The 15,215-nt window shown below is 36.9% G+C and overlaps 1 protein-coding gene across 1 annotated transcript in view; it reads right to left on the reverse strand.

Moving 5' to 3' along the window:
- pxnb (paxillin b) overlaps positions 1-14,912 on the reverse strand; it is a 36,393-nt gene extending 21,481 nt beyond the window's left edge. Inside the window, exon 1 of the mRNA XM_079636526.1 lies at positions 14,759-14,912. Within this exon, the coding sequence (XP_079492652.1) occupies positions 14,759-14,771 (13 nt within the window). The 5' untranslated portion in view covers positions 14,772-14,912. The remainder of the gene's footprint in view (positions 1-14,758) is intronic.
- Between the last annotated feature and the right edge of the window lie 303 nt (positions 14,913-15,215).

Consider the following 15,215-nt stretch of genomic DNA (forward strand, 5'->3'; position numbering starts at 1 on the left):
GGGGTCTGAGAACTCATTTAACGCTGGAGAACATAACCCAGTGGTTAGTTAATGTGATTATGAATGCAAACACACTCAACAAGCTGAATTACACTTTTGAAGAAATCCCCAGTACTTTCACTGAAATGTTTGGGTTAAACAACTCTGACATGCAGCAGAATATGAATATGGACGTCTAACTCCGTTCATAAAAGCAAACAAACAAACAAAATTGCGTTCAACATGTATGTATTACCCCATAGATGTGTAATGTTAACACTTTTACAATAAAAATATTGTCTATTGTCTCTATTTACAGCTATCACAGATACGGATAGAACTTAGTTCACCCAAACATGACAATTAATTCTGTCAATATCTATTCATCATCATGTCATTCCAAACCAGTATGATTTTCTTCTTCGGTGGAAAACAAAAAGAGACACAAAATGTTCATTGTATGTCTCTTTCACATACACACTCAGAAAAAAAAGGTACAAAAGCTGTAACTGGGGGTGGTACCCTTTCAAAAGGTACATATTTGTTCCTAAAGACTCGAGTGCACATTAGTTCCTCAAATGTACATATTGGTACCAAAAGTGTACATATTAGTACCTAAATGGCACATATTATAACCTTTTGAAAGGGTGCGTACCATTTATCCAGTAAACAGCTTTTGTACCTTTTTTGTTCTGAGAGTGTACAGTGACATTCGTATATATATATATATATATATATATATATATATATATATATATATATATATGGAAGGACACATTTCTTATTATTGCAGTTACATTCTTCAGCATTGCTGAGCATAATCTGATGATATAAAACTAAGAGCTGAGAGAGGTTTATAAAAAGCAATCGATATGAAAGGTTATACAAATGCACATTAGTTGACTAGAGGCCAGGTGTGACTGATATCTTCTGAACAGGGAGCACACAGTATAAAGTGATGCAGTCTTCTCGTTCTAATCGTATTACTCCTTTATGAGGTTGTTAACCACTTTATCGCTTCATACTCAGAATCTGAGGAAAGAATTCCACACATTCCATCAGAGAGCCGCCACAGAAACACTATAGAGGAGAGAGAGAGAGAGAGAGAGAGAGAGAGAGAGAGAGAGAGAGAGAGAGAGAGAGAGAGAGAGAGAGAGAGAGAGAGAGAGAGAGAGAGAGAGAGAGAGAGAGAGAGAGAGAGAGAGAGAGAGAGAGAGAGAGAGAGAGAGAGATGAGAGAGAGAGAGAGAGAGAGAGAGAGAGAGAGAGGAGAGAGAGAGAGAGAGAGAGGAGATGTGGGCTGAACTGTGACACGGCAGAGGAATGTAGTGCAAACGGCCCTCACAATGGCTGGTGTTCATTTCACTGTTGCGATCCCACCCACCATTATTTAAAAATACCAGAAACCGTGAAAGCACTACAGTCCAGAATACCAGCCCTAATGGTTAAACAGCGACAGAACCACAACTAAACTCCCGACAACTCCTTGACACACCGCGTCTGAAAGCAAATGCACTTTGACAAGCTATTGCATGGCAGATTCAGCAAACAAAACAAAAAAATTGAAACAATAGAATAAAATAAAATAAAACTTTCTGATATTTCGTTTATTACCCGCCATCAAGTTGATGAAAGTCTCAATTAAAGAAAGAACAAAACACTATGCCAGTTCTACTATTCCTGGTACAAGAAAAGATGAAAAGAAGACAGAAAATTACAATTTTGATAGTACTCCTGAGCATGCGTTGTATATTTGTATCTGTATTTTTGTTTTGGTACTTTTATGTATCTAAATTCATTTAATCTTATTAAACGATGTATTTGTAATAAATAAAAAATATTTCTGGGTCAAAACAAGTCCTTAAAAGTTTGTCCTGATAGAAATCATTGTGAAATTATATATTTTTTAGAATGATTGTGAAAATTCAAGATTGTGGATGAAGCGAGAGCAATGTTGAATAAAATGCATGAATAATTCAGTTAATATTTTTAAAAAATCCTCACTATTAAAAATGGAGTATTTTAGCCAACATTTACTCATATTAGAGTCTCCATTAGATTGATGCATTTGAGGGCAGAACTTAATTTTTACGAATAGCAATGAATGGGATGCAGATGTGCAGAATGGAAAAACTGAGGGCCACATCAGCAATTCCTAAACATCTACAACACTGAGACATTTTGCATGGCATGACTATAATCAAAGATATATTAATGAGGACCTATTATGCTGATTAACAGGTTCATCTTTCTTTAGTGTGTAATGTTGCTGTTTGAGCATGACAAAGCTCCAGTTATTATCAGTGTTTCTGAACGTCTCCATTGTAGTCTTGAGTTTTCTTCCGGGAACGAACACGTATTACTCATTTAAATAATTAATGCGCAGAATAAAGGGGCGGGGCCTGGTTGAGTTAGTTAGTAGTGTGTTGAAACTGGCGGTTATGGAAAGGGGCGGGGCATTTCCCAAACACACTCGAAGCGCTCGACCAATCACAACACACTGCTCCAGCTGACCAATCAGAGCACAGTGTGCTTTACAGAAGGAGGGGCTTCATAGAGACAGGAACTAAACTGAGCGTTACTGACAGACTGGGAAGAGAGGAGCTGCAACAATGGAGAATATGTGGTTTTTTGAACATTCAATTGTGAAAACATGTTCTAGCAGAGTAAAAAAAATAAAGACTTTTTGTTTTAAAAAGGGCATGATAGGTCCCATTTCAGTCCTGGCCAGTGTAACCAGTGGACAAGAGGTCAGAGGAGGCCAAACTCTGCCTGTTTATGACTGGAGACCCGAGGCCAAAGCTGGCGACCTCACCAAAGGAAACTCAATACCCTCTAACCAAACTTACTCTGATATTTATAACAGAGAGGCAAGAGGGGATGAGCGAGGGGGCCAACAGGACGACTGCAGGACAGGGCACAAAAGAAACAACAGAGAAAGAAAAGACAGCCAGGAGCGACAAGAGAAGAAACGAGACAAGCGGAGGGGGGTCGTGGAAGTCTGCGGAGGAGAGAGAGCATGAATCAAAGCATGAAATATGTTAAAGGAGATGATTGACGGATATTTTAGAGAGAAATCTCAAGTACCCGACCCCACCCCTGTAGAAAGTTGACACTTGGCACCCAAAATAAAAGCTCTTCCCAACGGGACTTCAAGCCAAGCAGACGGGGGTCCCTTGTCTATTCCTGACACCTACGTAAACACAGAAGTGAGAACATCCAACCGACTCGTACGCACACGCGCAGGTCAAATCTGATTGGATGGTTATTTAGATAAGCGCTGACTGACTCTCTATCGAAGTTCAATGTGTTAAACCAGGAAAAGACCCACACAGACCACTAACACCCCACAAAAACTATAATAGAGAATAATCAGAGATTACGTGACATATAGTGAGTGCTGTATGATTACTCATTCAGAAATTAATTTGGATTAAACCATCTGCTTAATAAATACAAAGAAATGCAATATTTAATCATTCTGATTAGCTAATTAAAAATGACTTCATATAGTGGCTGTTCACACAGAACACTGTAAAAAAATATTTTCATGATTTGTTATCACAACTTTTTATCTTTTGTCAAATCAACTTCGATAACTAATTTGTGAAGATAACATACTATTTTGAGTTTCTGTTTATTTAACCATTCTTCTTCATTGTATTAACTCAAATTTTTAATTACAACAAACTAAAATTTAAGGTAACTTGCTTTTTTAAGTTAAACCAACATTTTTTTTTTTACAGTGAGATGTTTGCATCCGGCTGCGCTGCTTTTCATTGTTTTTCTATGTAAACATGCGCTTGATGGACGCCTTTGACTGTTGCGTCGCGCGTCTTTTCCAGTGTCTCACACACATGGGCGTCGGAAGAAAAAAAATGTGGGTTGGTCATCCTCCAGAATCTTTTTTACTGGAGTAGATTATTGGTGTTCCCGAAGCCAAATACCTTATCTAAAATCTCTATGCAATAATGAGTGAAGTGAGAGTAAAAATAAAACGAGCGCAAAAATGCGTGCATCTCTCAGAAATCTGAGCTTGCCAAGAGTAATATCAACTCAAATAGGCTAATACATCATATACATGTTCTATGATATTGTATATTATTGTATGTATATTTAAGTGATTTAAGCCTTGTATAATATATATAGTCTACTCGAATGAATGGAATAAGCACAGCACGATCACAAATCAAACAGTGCGTTAGTTGCCGTCTCTGCGCGTGTCCGTCTCTCAGCAATCAGCTCTAATCGCCAATAATCAACTAAGATTCATAGACATTCATTACTACTTGATATGTCTATTTAAATGTTTTAAACTTCGTATGATGTCCCATAGGAACCTGAGACTCGCGCTTAGGACACACATGCGCATTGGCTCGTCTAGCCTGAAAAGTATATTGTAATAAGCCAATGGTTCCGAAGCTCACACATGAATGGCGCGTTTTAAAGGCGCCTTGTCGTTTCACACAGAACGCGTTTTTTCCAGTCCACTGCTCTGCTTTCCCATTGTTTTTCTATTTAAACACATGATAGATAGACGTCTTCAACCGTTGCGCTCGCATCTTGCATCTTTTGCAGCGTCTAATATATTACACAGCGTTCTAAAAACACGTCGTTCAAGTTAAAAGAAGTTTAATTTTTAAAAACAACTCTCTAGACCTCACTTTTTCTTTTCTTTTTTACACAAAAATGCTTTCCGTGTGAATGACCCGTATTAAGTTTTTAAGTAGGCTTTTTTGACTTGTTTTCCAGTATCTAAAAATCCTTGAAAGTACATTTGCTTGAAAAGCAGCACTGCACAAGATTTGTTTTCATAGATTGTATCTTGAATACGAGTGTATTTTGTCTTGCTGTAAAGTAAGCATAATAATTTACTTGGTTTAAGTATATAAAAAAAGTTCAAAACCTGTGAAAAGAAATCTACAGTGCAGTAAGACGACATATACTTTGATACAATCTGTGAAAAAAAGTCTTCATATCTTTTGCAGTGCTTTTTATATTGTTTTTTTTAGCTGAAAAACAAGACAAAAACACTAATTAAGATAAACGTGTCGTTTCAACAATCAACAACCCTGCACTGCCAAAAAAAATATGTTCTTACTCAATATTTTTGTCTTGTTTTCCAGTACAAATACAGAAATATTAAGATGCATTTACTTGAGAACAGAAATTACTTAAGATTTTAAGTCTTGTTTTCGGAGAGAAAAAAAAAAAAAAATTAAGCGAGTTCGTGCTTAAAATACGAAAAAATATGTCAATTAGGTCAGAAAAAAAAACTTAATTGCAAGTGAATACAAGATTATTTTCTGACCCCATGCATTAGATATTTTTTTCTTGTTTTAAGCATAAACATAAATTTCAGGTCAATCATATCAGGTCAATTTGCTTCTCAAGTAAATATATCTTGATTTAAGAATGTTAAAATATTTGTACTGGAAAATAATAACAAATTGCAGTGTTTTTCAAATTAATTTTACGAAATAGTAAATAAAGTGCTCTTTTAATCTGAGCATTTTCATGCATTAGCTCCATCTGCAAACATGGGTAAGATATTGTGGAATTTGCATTGCTTTTTGAGCTGAAAGCACTGCATTCTTTCTGGTATCTGAAAGCATTATAATTAAAAGCTAATCAAAATATATTTAAAAATAATAATAATAAAGCTTTCTGTATGCGTGCCATGGACTCGAATGTGATTCGGCCGACCGCGATGAACGAATATAACATCTGCACATTTCTGTGGATCTCACACACAACTTTGATGAGCATTATGTGTCCAGTGGAACATTTTACACAGGCTTACAGGGAGTATCTCCCAAATCCACTCATGTGGGAAGAATTCTGCAGTAACTACGAGTTCTGGGACATCCAAGGCCATCAGGAAAACAATCACCGCTGTGTCTCGGGCCAGACGCCCTGCCAAGGAGGGAGAGGGGGAGCGGGGCATCGAGAAAGAGGTCCAAGGAAATAGAGAAAGAAAAGGCCAGCGGAGAGGGACGCGTCCGAGCGTTTTCATCTAAATCACCTCATAACAGCAGGAAAACACATGGCAAAGTCTGGCTTTGATCGCCCTTCAGCGCCCGCCATTATCGTAATTGAGAACAGATAGGCCAATACTCTGGAAAATGACAGAATTATGAGTCAAAAGACTCTCCACTGATAAAAACTGGTAACTTTATTAAGTTAAACATCAAGGATTCTGCGTGCCTTGTTTAATGGCACACATAAAAAGCCCTTGTTTCAGTGTGTGTGTGTGTGTGTGTGTGTGTGTGTGTGTGTGTGTGTGTGTGTGTGTGTGTGCACTTCCCAGCAATCTCTGATTATAATACCCTAAAAATGCTTTTGATGACGAGGACTGAAACTAATCGATATGAGAGAGGAAAAACTGAAAATAGTTTTCAAACAACCAAATAACATGACGCTGTGTGTTTGGCATCACTGACCTCAAGCCTGACGCAATGAATGTTCATGTTTCTCACACAAGGCGCCAGATGACTTCAGAAAACTTGGCATACAAATCAAATAGGGAACTTTTATGAGTTTTAATGTGGGCCAGCACGAATGGAAAAAAATGGGTTTTTTCAAAAATAAAATTAAATAAAATGTGATCACGATTTAAAATATGATTAAAAAAAATCCAGATACCGGTACTGTGCTTATTTGTAGGGCTGGACAATAAGGCCAAAATTGTATTATATATGAATACGGCTAAAAATAATAATAATCATAATTTGTATCATTATTATTACTAAATTATTAAATAATAATAATTACTAAATTTAAAAATAAAATAATTTTATTTTACATAAAACTGTAATATTCTTGTTGCAAATTGATAAATTACGTCTCCTCTGTAATGTATTTTAAAAATCAGGCACCAGAAATGAAAACTAGAGATTGTAAGCTTTCAAATGATATATAGTTTGTCAAGATTGGTTTAGGTTTAGTATAGGATATTACTGTTTTATATAATGGCCGTATAAATGCCAATATAAGGGGTTAACTTACCTCCGCTAACTAACAAACAAAAATTGCAACTCAAGGCAACACTCCCTAAACTAGTGAACTAATACATAACAAACAAATCTTGCCCTATAATGTTTTAGTTTTCTTTTGTTCATACAATGTTGTTTGGACCCCAGCAATCTTTCAAATATCTCCTTTTTTGTTCCAAAGAAGAAAGAAAGCCGGTTTTTGAACATCATGAGGGTGAGTAAATGATAAAGTTATTCTTCTGGTGGACTATATGCCTTTAAAGGACACACACTAGCACTGTTCTGACTCATCTAGAAGCTCTGTATTTCTTGAGTGGGTTTAAAGTGTGGCCATAGAGCTCAACACAAAGCCACTTCCTTTCTTCACTGTTTCCTGAGGAAGTGAGGCGGACCCTATAGTCTTGGTCTGAGGGCAGGCCGTGTGTGTGTGTGTGTGTGTGTGTGTGTGTGTGTGTGTGTGTGTGTGTGTGTGTGGTGTGTGTGGGTGTGTGTGGGTGTGTGTGTGGGTGTGTGGGTGTGGGTGTGGGAGAGTCCCCCCCCCCCACATGACCATCCCCACATTTTTTACGATTGGCCTCTGCATATAAACCTCAGTATTCTCGTGCACTCACACATGAGGTTGTTGCGGTCACACAGGTGCACACTGAGGGTGTTGTTCAAGCGAACGCTGTTTCTCATCTGGGCCTCATTGAACTAGTCGAAGGTAGTAATTTGTGGAGAATCACAGAATTATGTTTTTTATGTTCATTTATTTAAAGAATTTGGCTTTGGCCCACTCAACCACTGCCTGTGGAAACAGTAAATGCTTAATTTCTATGGGAGAAGGTAACACTCGTCTGTGGTTTATTTAAATAAGATGTATAAAATAATACAGTGATATTGTGAAATATTATTACAATTTAAAATAACTGTGTTTTTTTATTGTTATATACACTCCCCGACCACAAAAAAACGATGTTTCTTCATACATGGGTGTTTAAGAAATGAAAAGCTTCACACTCCGTCAGTTAGGGTTAGAAGAATTGTTGCCAAACATATAACATGCTAGAAATATAATAATCACGGCAATAATGATCCAATCATAGACTCATAAGCATTTGCCTATTTAAATCCAAAGAGCATCATTACTGGCACATGATCCTTCAAAAATCATTTTCATTTTTGGAAATATTTCAGGATTCTTTGATGAACGGCATTTGAAATATAATTTTTGTAACTAATCTTTACAGTCACTTTTGATCAATGTTATGCATTCTTTCTGAAAAGTGTATATACAGTCGTGCTCAGAATTAATCATACCCCTGGTAAATATGATAAAAAATGGCTGTAAAAAATTAATCTGCATCGTTTATCCTTTTGATCTTTGATTCAAAAAATTGGCAAAAGTCTAACCTTTCATTTAAGTAAAAGAATTGAAAGTGGGGGGGGAAATCACATTATTAAATAAATATTTTTCTCCAGTAGCATGTAGCATGTCAAACTACTTAAAATGATGCTGTGTTTGAGGTATAAAACGGGGTTTCCAGCATCTGCCGTCTCAATATATGAGGGCATGAACTTCATCTCCAGAAAGTTATTTTTCCATTTTCACAAGCATTTCACCAATTCATTTGGTAAAGCTATTGTCATATCATACACACAAGGGAACTTAAAGGTCTTCACGGCAAATCATCAAAATAAAAGAGATTATCAAATAAATATATTACTATTGAAGAATGTACACTCTAAAAAAAGCTGGGTTGTTTTAACCCAATTTTGGGTCAAATTGGGTTAAATTTTTTATAATGCATTTTTAATCCAACGTTTGGGTTTGTACATATTTGACCCAAAATTGGGTTAAAACAACCCAGCATTTTTTACTTCTTATAAGTACTTTTTATTAAATAATTTTTTTATTAAAATTTTAGTTTTTTAAGGAATATCACACAATTTTCAGTCCACATTTTAATTTAAACCGTAAACCCTCCTTGTGCAGCACTTTGTTTGCAAAAAAAAAAAAAAAGAATGGTGCAAATTTAATTTGATTACATTTTAAATGTTTAATCAATTTTTTTATGCATTCATTTGATATCCAACATTTTTGGTAAAAAAAAAAGTTTTGAGTTAAATCATAAAACATAGAAACACAACATAGAAGACATAAAATACATTTCATAAGGCCCTATTATTGTTTAAATTTTTATGAACTTTAAAATTGTTTTAATAATTCAATTGCTTAGACAATTTTTAGTTATTTGGTTTTAGTTATTTGGAATTTAATAAAACCATTAAAAATGGAACAAACACACACACACACACGTCAAACTACCTAAATGATGCGGTGTTTGAGGTATAAAATGTGTTTTTCAGCATCTGCCGTCTCATATATGAGGGCATGAACTTTATCTTAGTAACTAATCCGTTTTAGTTATTTGGAATTTAATGAAACCATTAAAAATGGAATCTAGAACATTTAAAACAAAAAATACAAATGGCTTTCATAGGGCCCTGCATTAGTGTCCAAACACATTTGACCTCATCAACAGGCCAAATCTAAATCCGAAACACTGATCGCCTCTAACAAAGCTAATAAAGCATTCCACTGTGAGCAGCTGGTTGGAAAAACTCCTCTCATTCGCCCTTTGACCCTCGAGTGAGTCAGTTCAGCCCCTCCCCCACACCAAACACAGGCACTGGACTTCCCCGTACTCACACCATCATATCCAAACTCACTGACGGCATGCACTCGCGCTCTTCCAGACACACCGGGACCCAATCCTGCTCAAATTATTAGTGCGGTTTGCTAAAGTGCTATGATAATGTACAGTTAACCAGTCATTATTGCAAAACAATTACGTGCTAATGATCGTCTAACTTCACATTACCCCAACATTAACTTAATAAATACATAAAAATGTATGCATTTTATCCAAAGTGAGTTTCGTTGCATTCAAGGCTCATCAGTTGCATTGGATGGGAATCGAACCCATGACCTTGCCGTTGCTATACAGTTCAAATTATCAAATTTACAGATCAAATTATTGCTTTATCTGGTTTGTGGAAACAGCAGAGACACAGAAGGCTATCTAGGAAGCACTGACCAGATGAGTGGTCTGTTACAGCGTTGCTCTGGGCAACGGTCATCATTTAGAAATACCTGACCGCAAATGACCAATCAGAACGAGAGCCATGTGATAAAAACGATGCATAGTTTGGATAGAACAAGAAATAAGCTTTTCAACTCATGTCTTTTAGCGTTAATATCAAAGGTTGTGCGTCCACTCAGTCAGTGCTGGTCGTGTGGTAATGTGGCTAAAACAAATATAATAATTAACCCAGTGTTTGTTCCATGTGTGATTGTTTATGCATTTACAAAATGATTCGTTTTCCTTTTCAGCCAATGGCATGGTCAAATATTTGCATGTTGTGACTATGAAGCTCATGGTTCTTTTGATCAATTTTGTGTTCGACTTTAAAACCATTTAGGCCTGGTTTCAGAGACAGGACTTAGATTAAGCCAGAATTACGTTCAATTGGGACATTTAAGTAGCTTTTATAAATGTGTCTAAGAATAAAACATTACTGATGTGCATCTTGAGACAAAACAATGGCACTGATATATAAAACAGCTCAAACATGCATTTTAGTCTGGGACTAGACTTAAACCTTGTCTGTGAAACCAGAGGTTAGTACAATACACAATTTTGGTCATTTGTTGTGACCAATGGACTTTATGCACAGCTGCACTACTTCCTGAACTTTAGCCAGCTCCTTTGTTTCCTGTCTGCCATTATTGGACAAACTGATTAATCCAGGTGTGCCTGACCAACAACAATAATCAGACACACCTGGATTAATCAGTTTGTCCAATAATGGCAGACAGGAAACAAAGGAACTGGCTAAAGTCCAGGAAGTAGTGCAGATGTGCATAAAGTCCATTGACCCTTCGCAGGGAGCTTGATTGACAGGCGATATGACCAATCATACTTCGCCATCCGCCATTTTGTCCGACAAAGCAGTCAGGAGAGTTAGTAGATTAACATGGGAGGATGTGAACTTGAGAAGCGGAGTGTACTGACGTCTTTCCGCGGTTAAAACAACATTTCTTCTGATGTTCATTCATGTTTATTTGATGCTATAAATGAACTAGAAGGAAGAGATGATCGGTTCACGAGCAGCTTTAACTGAGGCGCTAGCGATCTGACACACACATTAAAGAGCCACAAAACGGTATTTATTGTTTAAATTTCTTTAAAAAAAATGACCAAATTTGAAAGGTGAGACTTTCTTTAATATGTTTAATATTAAAAGTAACCTGGTCTGTGTCTGTCAGTGTGTTGTCAGTGTCCTCTCTGCTCCGCGATGTGTTTTTCACTGCATGAGAACATGGTGTGGCGTGAGAGCGGTGTAGCTTGTCAGACATAGCGACAGTAACTAAGGGGGGCGGGTCATTGCGAACGGTCAATTAAGTCTAAAGCTAGTTTGCTTTATGTCACAGATGGGCTGCAGCTGTCAGCTGTGGGCGGAGTCACTTTATCCCCCAACAGGACACGCCCCTCCACATGGAGATCAGCCAGTTATTATCTAATCTGAGATATTCCAGAAAGCAAGGTTAACTTACTGTCACATATTCCCTGAACTCAGTTGATTCAACCAAACCTTCTAACTCAAAGTATGCAGGTTCCAAAACCATACTGGATTAGGTTCAGTATTAAACTCAGGGTTATTGGTGACCTGACATTCTCAACCGAGCGCCGAATCCAGGAGTCATCATTGAAACGGACGAACCAAAAACTTAAAGGATTAGTTCACTTTAAAAAAAAACTTTTGCTGATAATTTACTCACCCCCATGTCATCCAAGATGTCCATGTCTTTCTTTCTTCAGATGAAAAGAAATTAAGGTTTTTGATGAAAACATTTCTCCATATAATGGACTTCACTGGGATCCAAACGGTTCAAGTTCCAGATGACAGTGTCAGTGCCGCTTCCAGACGATGAATACGGGTCTTATCTAGCGAAACGATCGGTCATTTCAAAAATAAATAAAAAAGTTTAAGTTTTATAAGCACAAGCGCTCGCCTTGCTCTGTTCTGTGATGCGCGTTCGTGACGTCACGTAATACGCAATTACGTTGTAAAGGTCACGCTTCTATGAAAAGTAAAACATTTCTATCCTGACGAAAATTTTATTTTAGGCTTTTTAATATTACAACACCCAGGATACGCACACGCAATGGGCATTATAAACGATAAACTGACACAAAGACATTTGAATGTGTGTGTGTGGTCCTCCTTCTGCACATTTGTAAACACTGACTCAGTGAAGCGTGACCTTTTCAACGTAACTGCGTATTACGTGACGTCACGAACGCGCATCACAGAACAGAGCAAGGCGAGCGTTTGTGCTTATAAAACTTAAACTTTTTTATTTATTTTTGAAATGACCGAAGGTTTCGCTAGATAAGACCCGTATTCATCGTCTGGTGTCGTTTAAAGCGGCACTGAAACTGTCATCTGGACCTTGAACCATTTGGATCCCAGTGAAGTCCATTATATGGAGAAATGTTTTCATCAAAAATTTAATTTATTTTCGACTGAAGAAAGAAAGACATGGACATCTTGGATGACATCGGGGTGAGTAAATTATCAGCAAAAGTTTTTTTTTTTAAATTAACTAATCCTAACAAGTCAGCTGCCTTCACTGCCCTATCAGACAATGACTATAGGCAGCATTTGTGCACAGACTTCTGAGGCAGCGTAATGGTTTAATGATTTACAGCTAAATAGAGTGAGCTTTGGTGATAACTAAGGGAATATTTAATAAGTAAGTTTGCTCTAGAAATGACATCAGAAGTGGAAAATGTTGGTCAAAAATTGACATTTACACACAAACCGCAACTTTCAGACGCCATCTTTATTTTTCTAGCTCAACTGTCACAGAATGTAAAGCACAGGATTGTGGGATATCAAAGGCAGCGAAGGATACATCTGCGCTGCCTTTAAAAACCAATCAGATGAAGGAATCTCAGGAGACAGGAAGTGAAGCTCACATTGGATTCGGACGTGCCCTGATGACCCTGATGCCTTCCTACATTGGAATGCGTCCTCTGAAGCATTTTTAAGTTTTCGGACACAGCCTAAGAAGAAGTGTGCCATACTTTCTTCTTTTTTTGTGTAATGGCCATTTACATTCTTAGTGCACTGCAAATCGCCACCTACTGGGCAGTTTTGTAAAAAAAAAATCGGTTTAATCAGTTTTTTATTACATTGACCAATAATTATTTTGTTTGTTGGTAAATATATTTTTGACCTAAAAAAAAGTCTGTGCTTTCAAAGACAATACATTTTTTTGTGTTTTTTTTATATTTTACTTCCACATTTGTTGTGAGATGCATCTCATATAGAAACTTATTTTTAAACTTTTGAATGCACATCTACGCGAGAAGAGGATAAAATAAAATAAGATGCAATAAATTACAGTCAAATAACATTGCTTTATGTTCTGTTATAATATATACATATAATAATACTGTTTGAAATCTGTAATGTGCAGCGTAGCCTCATCATGCGCTGAATACCTGAGAAACAAACTAACCCTGTTCAGAGAATATACCCTGAAAGGTACCTCCGTTTTCTTTTTGTTAAATTAAATTTGAGGTTATTCGTTCACATAACCTGCTTTCTGGAATACCCCCAGCAGTTCATAAACCATTCACAACATCACAAAAACAATAAATACAAAGCTGTTCAGTCTCTCATCTCACAGCTAATATCAATCAATCAATCAATCACCCAAAACCAAGTCAGCTTTGAATATTAACAAATCAGCAAACTACTCTCAGATTATTTAGGTTAAAATGAATGGCTTGATAGTTCTGTGAAAATTTTCTCATTCTTTTATAGAATTCTGTGGATTTAAACACGTTCAAATAAATTAAATGGAGTTCTAATTGTAATGCATGATCGAATTAAACAAAAATACTGAATAATAAGCAACTTTGAAAATAACAGTCATTCCAATTCTGCAGAATCCCACACAAATGTTCCATGAGGTCCTGCTCAGTCTCTGGTGATCAACACAACAGTGACTCTCAGATTATAATCACTTATTTTATACTGCAAATGTCCATCTGTGCTCACTCATATTAAACTACACACTGCATATCTGTCAAATGTGCCATTTTGATTGTTGATACACATTTAACGTTTATACATACTCTCATACAAATACTGCTGTATATTGTATTTTCTCTTTATTATGTTTACTTTTTTTTATAGTCTTAGCTCATATATCTGTGATACTATTTGTATTTTCTTCTCATCTCTGGAGCCACAACCTGCGATTACTGATAAACTTTGACTCATGCCAACAACGCTTTTCGTCTCTGACTGAATGTATGAAGGAAAGAAATACACATTTTATGACAAACAATGTGCAATAGCAAGATTTCACATAAGCAGCATCATTGAAAGTGATGAATAATAACTATTTATTGACTGAAGATGTTTCCCGAAGGAGGAAAACAGCGTACAGCCCAACAACAGTCAACCTCAGTATTTTTCTTGACACATGATAGTGTAACATTGTAACTGTAACAGACACTAATAGCGCGTTCCGCAGGATGGAACGTCAAGAGTTACACTGTAGCACTATGACGTCGCGTTCGGAGAAACTGTTACTTTGTATCACTGCTCTTGTGCGTTAGCTCATTGGCTACTGTAGTTAGCCTCTCTCTCTTTCCCTCTTATTTTTCCGCTATGTTTGTGTCTGTCTGGATACAACATGTGGGAATATGAGTGTTTTACCTAGATCGTCCATGTTCGCGCGCTTCCAGAAGTGCTCTGCTCCTAATCCGACCCTGAAGACGATGTGTAGAGCTCGTTTCAGAAGACAAGTCTGTGCTGAAGTTTTTCCTGCTGTTCTAAACGCTGGTCTGTGTGGTTGCTGGACAGGACTGGAGCTGTGGACCCCCGAAGCATCACACTGATCACAGAACAGAGAAACTCGCTTCACTGCAGCGCCCTCTGCTGGTCGAAGAGCGCCACACCGCAACACTTTATTCATTCCTAACGTTCTCACTGACCATCTATATATATATCATATAGGCCTGGTTTCACAGACAGGGTTTAGATTTAGGATTAGCATTAGTTCAATTTGGACATTTAAGTAGCTTTTATAAAAGTGTCTTAGAAATAAAAACATCACTGATGTGCATCTTGAGACAAAACATATTAAGATATATCCGTGCCAGTTGCTTTCAGT

This window comes from Phoxinus phoxinus, assembly GCF_949152265.1.
Source record: "Phoxinus phoxinus genome assembly, chromosome: 15".
Taxonomy (NCBI): domain Eukaryota; kingdom Metazoa; phylum Chordata; class Actinopteri; order Cypriniformes; family Leuciscidae; genus Phoxinus; species Phoxinus phoxinus.